This window comes from Rhinolophus ferrumequinum, chromosome 4 (genome assembly GCF_004115265.2).
Source record: "Rhinolophus ferrumequinum isolate MPI-CBG mRhiFer1 chromosome 4, mRhiFer1_v1.p, whole genome shotgun sequence".
In the NCBI taxonomy this organism is placed as follows: domain Eukaryota; kingdom Metazoa; phylum Chordata; class Mammalia; order Chiroptera; family Rhinolophidae; genus Rhinolophus; species Rhinolophus ferrumequinum.
The window spans coordinates 98,938,255-98,953,761 of NC_046287.1; the positions used below are offsets into that span (position 1 = coordinate 98,938,255).

The 15,507-nt window shown below is 37.6% G+C and overlaps 1 protein-coding gene across 4 annotated transcripts in view; it reads left to right on the forward strand.

Annotated features, from left to right (window-relative positions):
- Window positions 1–15,507, forward strand: part of WASF3 (WASP family member 3) — a 128,479-nt gene that overhangs the window by 97,946 nt on the left and 15,026 nt on the right. For all 4 annotated transcript variants that reach the window (XM_033104525.1, XM_033104528.1, XM_033104526.1 and 1 more), the window contains exons 4-6: window positions 8,307–8,441; window positions 10,873–11,026; window positions 14,300–14,417. In XM_033104525.1, coding sequence (XP_032960416.1) covers window positions 8,307–8,441; window positions 10,873–11,026; window positions 14,300–14,417 — 407 coding nt within the window. The remainder of the gene's footprint in view (window positions 1–8,306; window positions 8,442–10,872; window positions 11,027–14,299; window positions 14,418–15,507) is intronic.

Genomic DNA, 15,507 nt, shown 5'->3' on the forward strand with positions numbered 1-15,507 from the left:
CACCCACCCCTGAAGGGGAGGACATTTATTTCTCTGTCCTCTTCTCTCACCTGTCCCTCCACTCACTGGGCTCAGCCGAGCTGGGCTCCTTGATGCTGCTCTCCACCCAAGTGTGCTCCTGCCGTCTGCCTCGACGGTGTCTCCCCAGGTACCCACATGGTTCCTGTATCACTTAGTGGCCTTTACTGACCAAGTACCAACCGCTTCCTACCACTCTCTCTTCCCTTCCTGTCGTATTCTCTTCATAAGGCTTATCATCACGTGCCATATCGTCTTGTCTGTTTATTGTCTGTGTATGATGCAAGCTTTGTGGCCACATTCATTGCTGTATCTTTAAGTGCCTGGTACACAGTGGGTGCTTAATAAATATTTGCTGAATAAACTGACAGCAAATATTTAATAATCAACATCTTTTATTTTAGATCTTATAAAATGCTTAGAGTATTATAAAGAAGTATATTAAAAAGTTCACTGTAGGTAACTATGGGTCACAATTTTTACTTTTTATTTTTCTGAGTTTTCCAAAACTACCATGAGCATGTATTACATTTATATTCAGAAAGACATTTCAAAGAATTAGGGTGTAATACTGTGTTTTCTGACTTTTATACAGGCTTATAAACACAGCAACGACAAAAGAAATCAAAATGTTAGCAGCACATGTCCTAGATTGGACTTTGGGCCATTTTTCCTATTGTTTACTTTTCCATATTTTCTATATGTATAAGTATGAATTGCTTTCATAGTAGAAAAAAACAAAACTTTAAAAAGGAAAAACCAAACTTAAGGCCCACTAATTATGGCTTGTTATTTTGTGGAATTCAGTAGCACCTGGATTTTATTACAAGTATTATAATAAAGTTTCTTTTTTAACTTTTTATTTTGAAATGATTTCAGTCTTACAGAAAGCTCAAAAACAGTACAAAGAATTTTCATAAACTTTCACCCATATATTATTTTACCACATTTTTTCTTTTTCTCAGAGACTCCTCTTTTCCCCCTACCCTCCTTTCTCCTCCTGCCTCTTCTCCAATGTGTGTGCGTGCGCGTGTGTGCGTGCATGTTGTGTGTGTCTGTGTGTGTTTGTGTGTGTGTGTGTGTGTGTGTACGTACACGTACATATATATCTTTTAATCTGGAACAGTTCCTCAGTCTTTGACTTTTGTGACTTGATATTTTTGAAGGGAGTCAGCCATTTATTTTGTGGAATGTCCCTTTGTCTGTATCTTCTGATGTTTCCTCATGATTAAATCAGATTTAGGATATGGGAGGACTATCAGGGTGACGACACAAATTGTCTGCTTGTCCCACAAATGCCTGTGTTAACTTGGATCACTTGGTTAATGTTTTGTCTGTAGGTTTTGCTAATGTGAAGTCCCGTCGTCCAGTCCTTTCCCCACCGCACCCCCGCCCCAGGGTAATTAATTACTAAGTATCTCTGGGGAGACACACGGAGACTGTATAATATAACCTGTTCCCATCCCACCTCTACCCACTAGTCTGAGCATCCATTGATGACTCTTGCGTGAAACACATTATTGTTGTAGTGGCAGAATGGTGATTTTCGTCGTTCCCTAATTTCTTCTACATTTACTACTTGGAATTCTGCTGTAAGTGCTTTCACTTCTTTCCTGATTATTCATTCATTCATTCATTTCTATCCATATGGACTCTTAGATTCTTATTTTATTGTATAGGTTATAATCCGTTGTCTTGATTAGATATTTTCATGCTCACATTTTCCCAGGTTTGGCCAGGTGGAGCCCTTTCAGGCTGGCTCCTGTGTCCTTTTGATATGTCCTCACCACTCTCTGAGTATTTCTTTACTTTTTTTTTTTTTTTTTTTTAGAAAAGCACCGCAAGACATTCTAAGCTCATCATGTACTTTTCCACCCTCAGCCCTAGAACTAGTCATTTTCCAAGAAGACACATTTCCTTTTAGTGGAGAATGAAAAGCCAGAATCTTGACAAACCGAGATCTAGGTGCTAGATGTGTGTGTTAAAATTTCTGAAGGACCTTGTTTTGACTGGTTTCTTGTTCCACAGGAAGGGACTCATAACAGACACACTGGTTGTTTCTACTGAATCTTAAATACAATTGAAAATCCATGCGTAATTTTATGCTTTGGTAGTGTGGAGTCATACTTCTCGACCTGACATACTTGGACACAAGTTCAGATGGTCCTAATAAATCCACACAGGATTCTTTTCACTAAAGAATGAATAAATTGCACTTACCTGAATATGGTCCTTAATTCAATTCAGAATTATTGTAATTTAGTTATAAATAGACTTGCCATTGAAAGTGAGTAAAATCAAGCTTTGCAAATAAGTTGCTGTTTGCAAAAACGAATACTGTAATTGCAACATTTTATTCTTGTTCATCAGTAAATATAGTTCCTTCTACTTTCTTCTCTTTAGTCACTTGTCAGCTTTCAGCAGCTGGCAAAAGATTTAGTATGCAAGTCCTTAATTTCTGTTTCTTTTTATAAATCGAGAACTTCCAATGGGAGTATAGTATCAATTGCATTTTTTTTCAAGTAGGGTTAAGCCCTGAAGGTAGAGTGCACATACTATTTATCCTTTATAACTTATATAGCATATCCCAGAGGGCAGTTTTTTTTTTTGTTTGTTTGTTTTGATTGATTAATTTTAAGGAGGGCGCAGCTCACAGTGGCCCATGCGGGGATCAAACTGGCAACCTTAGTGTTAGTAGCACTGTGCTCTTACCAGCTGAGCTAATCGAGTGTGGTTCTTAACAATAGTTTCTGTGCTTTGAGAATGCTGGAGTGATTTTTGTAAGAGACTGTTATTTACTCCCATAGGCTTGGTGGTATATACTGTCCTTATTAACTAGATTTCTGCATAGCTGAAGGGCAAAGAATGGGACTTTTTTTTGGAGTGGCACTGGATTTTTTTTTTTTTTAACTATGAATGGTCAAGTAGAAAAACCTAATTTAGTGGGTTACATTTGGCTGTGTCTGACATTCAAAATCAACCACTGATGGACTTGGATTTAAAGCATTTGGAACGCGGGGTTTGTCTACAGATCATCCAGTTGACGGGGCAGGCTTTCCCCCAAATGGGCTTCATAAGACAGTAGTTAGTAGGTGTTTCCAGGCCCTCTCAGTTTGAAAACATGGTATGCTAGATGCTTCCCTGGCATTCCTAATGCACAGTAGCACAGTAGAGATATTGTGATGCCCCAAGGCATAGAAACACATTTAATCTTTTTAGCCCAGCATTTCCCAGACTTACTTGAACAAGGAGCCTCTGTTGGTTGTGTTACCTGTTAACAGGAAAACGCTGAAATATACAGTGTGTTTCAGTGAGGAGATACTCACCAAGCACTGGCTCAGCACAGTGCAGAGCTAAAAGGCAGAGCTCATACGTTCAGAGAGCTTAGGATTAGAGTTATATGATGAGGTCTGTGATTGGGGTATGCGCAGGGTATTGTGGGAACACAGAGAGGGGCACCTGACCTTACAGAAGTCAGTCCGCATCCTGAAGGATTGATTTTCAAGTTAGTGCATTTTTATTTATTTATTCCAAAATCTTTTTGAGCATTTATTATGTATACGCCAGGCATTCCCTAGACCTTGGGGATTGATACAACAATGCACAGCACCGAAGAGAGTCCTTGTTCTTTTGGATCATGCATTCTCGTGGAAGGAGACTGGAAATAAGATGAATAAGTACAAGTGTATAATTTATTACATGGTAGTAAGTACCAAGGATAAAAATGCAGCAGGGAGGAGATAAAGGTGTGTGTGTGTGTGTGTGTGTGTGTGTGTGTGTGTGTGTGTGTGTGTTTTAAGGTGACTGCCATTTAGCTAGGGTTGCTAGAGAAAGTCTCATTTAGAAGGTGACATTTGGGTAGACCTGGATGAGGTGAGGCAGCAAACCATGTGACTCTCTGGGATTAAAATGGTCCAGGCAGCAGGAATAGGAACTGCAGAAGCCTGAGGAAAGGGCATATGATTGGCATGTCTGAGAAACAGGAGGAGCCAGTGTCACTGGAGTGGAATATGCGAGGGAGAGGGTGATGGTTGACGAGGCCAGCAAGGTACATGGAGTTAGAGCACAGCACCTAGGACATTACAAGCTGCTACCTGGCCCTTGGCTTTTATGCTGAGTGAGATGACAGGCATGGAAAACTTGATCACACAAAGGCGTGTCAGGATTTTTGAGAAAGTGGGGAGGGTTTAGGGACTGCAAGTTATTTTTCTGATTGGAGCACAAAGGGCAGAGATGAGGTGCCCATGGCCTTCTGTATCCCACCGAGAGGCTTAGATTTTTACCTTGAGATGATGAGGGACAATGAGGGATTTAAATAGAAAGGACCCAGTAATCTTGCTTTTAGAAAGAACAGTTAGCAGCAGTATGAGGGTGAGAGGCGAACCTGAAAGCAGAGAAAACAAAGCTGCTGATGTAATTCAGGAGAGAAACAAGGAGAGTGTGAGCTAAGGGGGTGGCGGGGATAGGAGTGAGGAGATTCGGTGTTCTGGGAGCTGTGCAGGGAGGGAGCAGTGACACATGGCGCCGTTTTTTGCTTGGGCTTCATTTTGGATGGTTGATACCTTTCAACATGGGCCATGCAGGTTGGAGTCAGTGTGAAAGTGAATTCGTATTAGAGCTTGTCCAGGATTGTACATGGACATAACATGGGAGACGTCCATTAGCTAATTAGATACGCAGGTCCAGGGCTCAGGGAAGAGTTTATAAGGCAGCAAACATCACATCTAGCTCTAGTGTTTAAAAACATATAATTTGAATGAAGACTTTATTTCTTTGCCTTTTTGGAACTATTTTGTATATTGTAGGAGTGGGAAGTGTTGGCAGAATTTTAAATGACTACAGGGGACCATACTATAGATACATAGCTTTAAGGAAACAGCTGAAATCAGGAGTCTGGGATTTTCCCCCTATTTTAGGCAGAGGATGGAATGGGTTGGTGTTTTTATTGGTGTATTTCTTTGTTGCTCTTATTTTTTTAAGAGAAAGTTCCGTTTGTTAACACAGTTACACTATTAGAATTTATAAAGTCATGCTAATTTTAAATTCATAAGAAATGCTTATTTACTGTCTGTAAGACCACTTAAGCAGCAAAATATTGTAGTTCATTTTATTAAGTAAACAGGAAATTACCAAGTGTCTTGTGGCCTGAAATAATTCCTGGAAGTTGCTAATTTCTAGCCAAGGAAGTTCACGGAAATATATGATAAAAGCAGGGAATGAGAAGTTAGAAGACCAAGTTTTTGTTTCTTCTGTTTCTCCCACTTACTAGTCATGAGGTTTGGACAGGGCACCTTTCTGGTGCTCAGTTTAGTCACCTGGAAAATGAAAGCAGTAATTCCCTGTTTACCTCATGAGCTCACTCAGTCCTTGAACAGGGGTGTGCCAGGAGGCATTGTTCTGGGGCTGGGCTACAGCTGGGACAGACAGACATGGTTCTTACTCTCACAGAGGGTGTGGTATGTGGAGTACAGCAGAGTCTGGAAAGTGGAGATGAGAGTACTGTATAAACTGTGAAAAAGTATTACAGTTATTCTGGCTCCAAGGAAGTTTTCTTCCTAGAAGGTTCAGGTTCTCTTCTCATTTGAGAGATAAATTGCTAGAATATGCAAATAAAAGGAAATGCTAGATCTACACACAGACCTACACCCTTCACAAGAGTTAACTCAAAATGGACCACAGACCTAAATATAAAACTATAAAACTCTTAGAAGAGAACATAGGAGAAGACCTGGATGACTTGTAGTGATGACTTTTTAGATATAATACCAAAGGTGTGACAAATGAAAGAAATAATTAATAAGCTGGACTTCATTAAAATTAAAAACTTCTGCTCTAAAAAAGATACTGTTAAGAGAATAAAAAGACATCCACAGACTAGGAGAAATATTTGCAAAGGACATAATCTGATGAAGGGCTATCCAAACATAGAAAGAACTCTTAAAATTCAACAATAATAAAATTAAACAATAAGAAAACTAACAACATGATTAAATAATGGGGAAAAGACCTGAGTAGACACCCCACCAAAGAAGATGTGCAGATGGCAAAAAAACATAAGAAAAGATGCTCCCCCTCATATGTCAGTGGGGAAATGCTAATTTAAAAGAGAACACTGACAACACCAAATGCTGGTGAGCGTGTGGAGAAACAGGAACTCCCATTCATTGCTGGTAGAAATGCACACTGGTACGGCCACTTTGGAAGACAGTTGGGCTGCTTCTTATAAAATGAAACATACTTGTACCATATGATCCAGCACTTGTGCTTCTTGTTATTTACCCACACAAACATCTGCCCCCAAATGTTTATTCACGATTAGTAAATACTGGAAGCAACCAAGATGTCCTTCAGTAGGTAAATCAATAAATGAATGGTGGTCCATCCAGACAATGGGCCATTATTCAGTAAGAAAAAGGAATGAGCTATCAGCCATGAAAAGACATGTAAGAAGCTTAAATTCATGTTAAGTGAAAGAAGCCAATCCGAGAGGCTCAATACTATGTGATTTGAATTATATGACATTCTGGGAAACGCAAAGCTATGGAGACAATAACAACATCAGTGGGTGCCAGGGGCTGAGTGGGGATGAGGAGGTGGAGCATTGGGGATGTTTAGTGAAACTGCTCTGAGTGACACTATGTAAAATCAGACAGTTAAGTTTGCGAACTCATCCTAGAAAAAGTGCTACATACCTCATTACTGAATATCACTATGGTCACCTTCGAAGTACTCCCCTTGGAAAGCTATGCACTGACACCAGCACCTAGTCCACCCTTCAAAGCAGTTTTGGAACTCTTTTTCTGGAATGGCCATCAGAGCTGTCGTCATATTACCCTTGATGTCCTGAATGTCATCAAAGTGTCTTCCTTTCAATATTTCCTTTATCTTCGGATAAAGAAAGAAGTCATTGGGGACCAGATCTGGTAAGTAGGGAGGTTGTCCCAATACAGTTATTTGTTTACTGGCTAAAAACTCCCTCACAGACAGTGCCGTGTGAGCTGGTGCATTGTTGTGATGCAAGAGCCATGAATTGTTGGTGAAAAGTTCAGGTCGTTTTCATTTAACTTTTTCACGCAGCCTTTCAGCACTTCCAAATAGTAAACTTGGTTAACTGTTTGTCCAATTGGTACAAATACATAATGAATAATCCCTCTGCTGTCAAAAAAGGGTTAGCAACAATGTTGCAACAAGTTCGCAAACTTAATTGTCAGACCTTGTAAAGGTGGGATCACACCATTCTGCATATGTCCAGACCCATAGAATGTACGACACCAAGAGTGAACCCTAGTGGAAGCTGGACTTTGGGTGATAATTATGGGTCAGTGTGGGCTCATCAGTTGTAATAAATGCACCACTCTGTTGGGGACGTTGACATTGGGGGAGGCTGAAGGGTGGTACCGGAGGTATATGGAACTCGCTGCGCTCTTTGCTGAGTTTTGCTATGAACCTAAAACTGTTCTTAAAAATAAAGTTTATTTTAAAAAGTGGTCGCTCTGTCAGAGGAGATAGGATGCAGAGGTGCCTGGCACACTCAGAGTAGGCAGTTATTAAATGTTTGTTGAATGAACAAAGGAATGGTGTTGGAATCTGGAAAGTCAACATGAGCAGATATGATTGATGCCTATCTTGCTGTCAGATTTTCAGAAATGTTATAAATTACACTTTAGGAAAAGTGATTGTGTCTAGCACTCACAAGAATGTAGAGGTGATCCATACAGAAAAATTTAACTCAGCATTCAAAATACTGATTTTCACAGAGTGCCAGAGTCAGTGCTGTATGCCTAGATTTCCGAATATGAATTAGAACAATTTAATGCCATTGGAAAGTGTTAGGCACAATGTAAGACATCTGATGTTTCCAACTGTGAGATAAAAACACTAAAGTTAGAAACTAACATGATTTATTGAATTATCTTGGGAAGAGAAAGGAAAGTTTAGGACCTGAGATCCTCGTTATACATAAAGCATGCAAAATGAGAGTCACTTTTTTTTTCCCAAAGAAGTTCAATTTAATGGAAAACAACTCGGGTGATAGCGCATGTAGCAATTAACTAAAATTTCTATACTGTTTGGGGTATTTTTAAATTCTGCAACTTCAAGTCCATTTCGGGTATGTATGAACATCCCTAATAAATTTTCAAAAATTTCTAAAGGCCGTTGACTGTGACACTATTTTTATAATCATTTGACAACATCCCATGTGTTGCCAGTAATCAGCTTTAGTGAGAAGGTGTGAAGGCCGTTTCAGCAGTTAACGCATGGCTTTCTCCATTCATTTTCTTATATAGGCAAACATGCCGAAGACATATTTGGTGAGTTGTTCAATGAGGCTAACAACTTTTACATCAGAGCCAATTCTCTTCAAGACAGAATTGATCGCCTTGCTGTCAAAGTTACCCAGCTGGATTCAACAGTGGAAGAGGGTAGGTAATTGCAGGAAAGCAATGAGTTAGACTTGATGTTGACAGGACAGTAGTAATTAATGGCAGGGTAATTACTGCTTTTTCCTAGGGGTAATATGCTGATATTTTATCTAGTCTTTTGCTAGAAGAATAGTGGGGGGTGGGGGCACCCACAACATTGGGTTAATTAGTGATTAAAAGAGTCATATCTTGTCTATCTCATACTCTCTTTTAAAAAAAAATAACACATATAGTGTTTGTTTTAAAGAATTCTTTGAATGCATTCAGTATTAGAAGACATAATGTAGGTTATTAGTAGTTATTTTAAAGATTTTTTTTTTTACCCTAAAAATAACAGAATCACTCCCAAGAGTCCAACTAAAAGGGAGGGTTTTGCATAGAGAGCAAGGGAATGGAGGCTTCCACCCCTATTCTTGTTAGGGTTAATGCCTGTGAATAATCGTGGAGATACTGCTGACTTAACTTCTCAGAAATAGCATTTACTGAAAGCCTTTAGACTTCGGAGTCTTAAAATAATGTTAATATCAGCAAGCACTGTGTAGTTAACTGTAATCATTTTGATGATAAACCCTGAAATTGTGGCCATTTCAACAAAGTTAAAACTCCACAATTCCGTTTTAAGTTTCACTTTCTGTATCTTTTGAATAAAGGCTTGAGATTAGATGGGGGGAAAAAATCTGGAAAAAAGTACAAGAAATGCCATTTCATATTTACTTTAAGAAAAATGTTCAGATTTAAAATTATTTTTTCTTTTACATGTTAGTTACAGCTTCTCTTACTGAATTAAAATAATCCTAGCATCTGATTTTTCCGTCTATAATAATATTAGTAAAAGAAAATAAAGGTTTTATTTTTTTTTAATGTGGTTATTTATGGAATTCATCCTTTCTTCTAAAAAATGTCTGCTTATGTTCAGGACTTTTTCAAAGCTCAAAATTAAATTAGTGAATTAGAAATTTAACAAAAATGTATAACACTGAAATTTTAACATTCATTATAAACATTCTCACTGACTTTTCCACCAGTAATTGGGGAGCGAAAGACATGCTCTTTTTAATGTGATGTTTTAAATTATGTTTTATTTTTAAAAATTAAAATCTTAATAGCTACTTGGTCTATTCAGAAAAAGAATCTGTAACATCTTAAATCAGTCATTCACTTTTCAAATTTGTATCACAAGTGATTTTTAAGTATTTATCTTCCTTCAATTTTTTTGCAATTGAAATACTTGTGATAAACCTTACACTGGAAAAGGTCAATCTGTAGATTAAATTTCATGGATTTTACAGTACAGTTCATATCCTTAAAATCCCTTTCCAATCAAGATTTTACCTTATTACAGATGCCCTTTGATTTACAATGGGGTTACATCCCGACAATCACATTGAAAATATCGTTAAGTTGAAAAGCATTTAATACACCTAAACTACCGAACACCATAAGCTTAGCCTAGACTACCTTAAACGTGCTGAGAACACTTACATTAGCCTACATTTGGGCAAAATCGTCTAGCACAAAGCCTATTTCATAATAAAGTGTTGAATATTGTTGACCATCTCGTATAATTTATTATAAGTATCACTTTTGCATCATCATAAAATCGTAAGTCACACCATTGTAAGTTGGCGATCATCTCTACTTTCCTTGGCATGGATGTTACAGGTAAAAAAAAAAAAAAAAAAAAAACAACGCACTTGACTAAGGTAGGAAATCTCTGTTCTACTTGGGGCCTGCCACTTTTTTGCTGGGTGATGTTGGAAAAGTCACTTAACATCTCTGATTGCATTGGTCAAGTAGGACAACGAACCAGTGGGCCCACCTCAGAAAGTCTGTCAGAGACAGTGGGTTAATACATGAGATGTGAAGTTTGTACAAACACAAGAAATAAGCATCATCAGCCCTGAGTTTCTCACTCCTCAGTATAGTTTCATATCGTGCTACTTAATTTCTCGGACTATATGTTGAAAAGCTTTGCTGTCTTTAATATTTGTATCAGAAAAACTTAATGCCTTTTTTTTTTTTACAGTTTTTTGTATGTTTTGCTGAAGTCTTTCTTACATGTGTTATCATTAAACTGGTATTATCCTCCCCCCAGGATACCCAAATGTATGTGTTTCCATGCCTGTTACACTCATAACTATTCCTATGTGGTTTCTGAGAAATGCTACTTAAATAAAGACTGATGCTCTAATATTAAGTTCAGTGAAGTAATTAGGTCACTGCAAAAAAAAGACATCATTTCAGAGATAATTGTTACTTATAAGAAGGAAGGAATGCACGTGCTACTTCAGCATGGTTTTAAATGAAAAACAAAAAAAATATTATTCGGTTATTCTAGGAGATGTTTATGACTGTGATTCAGATTATACTTATTTCTAAACAGTGAAAATCTTTCCATATAACTCACCGTGGGGGACTTTTCTCTAAATAGTGTCACTACAGGACATCAACATGAAAAAAGCTTTCAAAAGTTCCACAGTCCAAGACCAGCAGGTGGTTTCAAAGAACAGTATTCCAAACCCGGTTGCTGACATCTACAACCAGAGTGATAAACCACCTCCCCTGAATATTCTCACACCGTACAGGTACGGCCTCTCGTGTTCCCAGAGCCTGGTCAGTATCGGTGAGTTGAGAGAGGTGGGCAGTGCTGTGAAAGTATCTTTCTAACTTGGAAAATAAGAACTGCAGTATCTCATACATAATGAGAGTAATCATTGCTGCAGAATTGTCACAGTTTTAGTATTTCAAAATACAGATAAACTTACCAAGAAAAGGGTGAGCTTCAACTTCAGCTTTTAAAAATGTAGACATCTTAAGTAAAAGTGAGCACATTGGATAATGATATTGTGTGTGGTTATACTGTTCCTCATATTCAAAGTCAATTTTAAAAGGAGTTGCGTAATTCAGTTATAATGCAGCAAAATGCCTCTCTCAGCATTTCAGCACTACAGAGACATTTGTTACTTAATTCAGAAAACCGTATTCTGCAGTGTTAGGAGTTTTTAAGAGTGAAAATACAGTCAACAAATTAACCTTCTGTTATCGTAAAATAGTAGAACACATTATGAGGACCAGACTTCCAAGAAAAAGAATGAAAAATACATAGTACAAAAAATTAATATTAAGAAACTAAAAATGCTTTTTAAAAAACACCTGTCCCACCTCTTAGCACATCAGTGCTTTCTATATTCTCTGTCACCGTCTTTCGTGTCTCCCTTTTTCATATACTTTCTCACCGCACGTTGAGTTCCTCTTGCATCTCTGTACCCTTCAGTGGCACTCCTTCCTTCAGCCTCTGCTGAGCACAAACCGTGGTGGGGAGCGGTCCTCATGGCCCCCAGGGTGAGCCCCGCCTGCTGTCCCCCCCCCCCAAAGGCCTTTTAGAATCCAGTGTGTTTGCTTCCGTTCCTGCCTCTGGGGCCCCTTGGCCCATAATTTTTCTTGCTCTGAATTCCTATCCCTTCCCAGGGTCCAAAAGTCAATGTTTGGGCCTACAGCTCTGCTAGTAAAGCAGCAGTTCAACCTACATCCCTTTCAGCATGGACAGAAAGGGAGGTTCTCTCAAAAAAAATGTAATTGAGAACCAGTAGAAACTGATGGGGGAAGACCAAGATGCCCCATTTTTCTATGAACAGGTATGCTTTTCTGGAGGTTTCAGCACTCATTTAGGATTAATGCTGTATATGAATAGTGGTATTTTAAGCCTCATGTTTTAGCTTGTGATTTTGCTTGTTCAATAGGCATTTTTCTGTGGCAATTTCAGTTTTATTTAGCACTGGGAGTCATGAGGACTTGCTTACTAAAATTTTCCTAAGAAACTTCACTAAATATTCGTTCTACAGGGAAAGAACCCAGAAAAATCAGTTAACCAATTACCGTGTTTCCCCGAAAATAAGACCTAGCCAGACAGTCAGTTCTAATGCATCTTTTGGAGCAAAAATTAATATAAGACCGGGTCCTATATTATATAAGACCGGGTCTTATAGTAAAATAAGACCCGGTCTTATATTACAGTAAAATAAGACCTGGTATTATATTATGTTATGTTATATTATATTACATTATATTATATTATATTAGACCGGGTCTTATAGTAAAATAAGATCGGGTCTTATATTAATTTTTGCTCCAAAATACACATTAGAACTATTTCCCTGAAATACCGTATTTTCAGGGAAACATGGTATATTTGATAAATCAAGATGAATTACTTGTTTGTGATAATTTAAAATTTTAATTACATAAAAAATGAGTTGACTTTCATATATATTATGGAAAATAAAAAATGTCTTTGACTTTTTAATAGTGTGTTTAAGAATAGCAGTGCCGATTTAAATCTACTTTTTGTTACTACAGTAATATTTGGGGTATATAAAGCACAAACTTTTGCATTTGAGCTTAAGTATGACACTCACAACAGTCAATATACAAGAAGTACAGTGTGACTGAAAAATCAAGTGTTTAGTTGCTATAAACAGGACATTTCTGCTTATGTTTTTATATCAAGGTTCACATTTGTTTATCTGAGTTTCGGCCCTCATTTAAATATTAGCTCCATTTTTTTTTAATGTACATTTTATCTTAAATTTTGCAGCAAGTTCATGCTCAGATTTTCTATAGCTTCATCTATATTGAAGGCCTGGTATTTTCAGGAAACAAATTATATTTTTCACAATAATGTGATTAATAAAATCACTAGTGCAGGTTGCTTATCGGGAAATTTGGAAAAGAAAGGAAGGACTTTATGTCATCGAAGGTTAAAGCACAGAGTGCATGGCGCTGGTTTGTTAGTGCTTTCCAGAGAGCAAGCAGAGTAGCCCTCATAGGCACTGGGCTTACTATCTGATGAGGAGATGCTTACAGCACATGGCTTAGCAGAAGCTTCCGGGACAGACAGGTTTACCTGCTGGAACACGTCATATAGCTTTCTTTGACTATTTGGGCATAAATCGTCCCTACACTCATTTCACTGGTTTTGCTTCCACTATGTACCTTAAATGACTTACTGAAATACTAATTTGAAATGTCAGTTTTCTGCTTCCTCTTGCAGGTAATCTACAGGCCAAATACTTTCTAAAGCATTAGTAGAATAGAGTGTTTTCTTCATATCATAATTATTTTAAGGTTTACTATTGATTAATAATACTACAACTTTGGATTCATGTTGTCTGTGTTGTTACTGGTTTATGATAAATGAGTAACATTGGTTTATGATAAATGCAAGTCTTATATAAAGACTTGCAATATTCCCTAGACCACAGTAATTGTAATGGTGCTTGAAAATGGAATGGATACAAGTGAATTTTCTTTGTGGGTTACTTCCACATTAAAAATAACTCATCACATTTTGTCTTAGTCACTTACACACCATGAATGTTTTACTTCCTTTATAACTGCATTTTTAGATACTGGGCAAACCTGATTGAAGAAAAGGGACAGAATACGTACAAATCCTTATCCTAATAACACTGACACTCCAGAGTAGAAGTGAATGTCTATAAAGAACCCATGCATTTCTGTGTATGGCCCCTGTTGGAATAAGCAAAACATTTCTTGAAATAACGTATTAAAATTTTGCTGTGTATGAGCCATACTGTGATTTTTAGTAATGCTTTTCTATACTTAAATCTAAATTTGCAAGAGTACTTTTTACCTAATTATTCTAGAAAAGGTTACTATTCTTTAGTGTTTTGCTTTATTTCAAATAAGGAAATCTGAGAAACTTAATAATGTACAGGACAGTTAAAATGCCCCGTATAGATGTTATAATCTCATGAGTTGAAATTAATATTAACCCATTATGAAAATATCTAACAACGTTTTCTGCCCCCCATAACTTACAATACCTTGATTTATAGAGATGATAAAAAGGACGGGCTGAAGTTCTATACTGATCCTTCCTATTTCTTTGACCTCTGGAAAGAAAAAATGCTACAGGACACGGAAGATAAGAGGAAAGAGAAAAGGCGTCAAAAGGTAAATAATTCCAATTCCAATAGGGGAAATGTGCATGTAAATATGTAAATAGGATTCTTTTTATAAATAAAATAGTTTATAAATAAATCAGTAAGTTCTTTAGTTAAATGGTTGAGAGGTTAGATTTAGTGCTGCAGTTCTTCAGAGATTGTATTTTTTACATGAAGATACTGATAAGTCAGTGTAGCATAGGAATACTATTTTTCAATAAATATTCTTGATTTGTTCTGTGACCCTTGCTTTGCTTTCACAAAAGTAGTGGCTAAAATTTCAATTTTGTCTGTAACCATGTTTTAGAACTTCTCTCCTACTGCTCTTTTAAATTTCATAAAGCAGTCAACATTCCATACCAGAAATCATTACCTGCTTTTGTCTTTCTAAAGCTTTCTTAGTTGTTGGGTTGCCCCCTAGTAGTAATTAATGATTTGGTGAAATGTTCATATGGGATTGAAAAGCGTGCATGATCTGCAAGTTCAGAGGATGGTATTTTCTAGAAATGAGATGCTTTGGTAGGTGGCAGTAGGTGAGATCACTGCAGGCCTGAAGGTTAAGGGACCTGCACGATAAGCACTCTGGGACAGATAAGCCTGCTCTGCTCACATTTTGAAAATTGTCCCTTTGGGGCCCAGAAATTAGACTGAAGCCACTGAGAAGAGTGAATGCCCCAAAGACTTCTGCATGTAAGCTGTGTTTTAAAAAAGCACCACCTGGTTTGCTTGGCGAATATTAGAGTGCTTTAGTTAAGAGAAATGCTTAGCTTTTTGTAGGCCAGTGGCCTTAAAGTTTTGAGGCATTTCGGTATATTGGCCCAGTAGGAGTGACAGTTTTGGGTGGAAGAGAATTTGAAATTTGGAAACAGGGTTTAAAAAAGGGAACATGGAAACAGTTTGCAGACTGCACATGTAAGATGTTACCCCTGAGTTCTAGGAAGGAATTCCGAAGGCTTGGTTAGTCATTCTCCCTTCTTGTGCTGGTGGGTTGGGGAGATTAACTGGGAAATCTTGGACGAGTTGCTGAGTGTTCAAGTGGAGAAGCATTCAAGTAAAGAAACTGCGAAGTATTCAAGTGAAGAAAAGGACGATGCTATTCT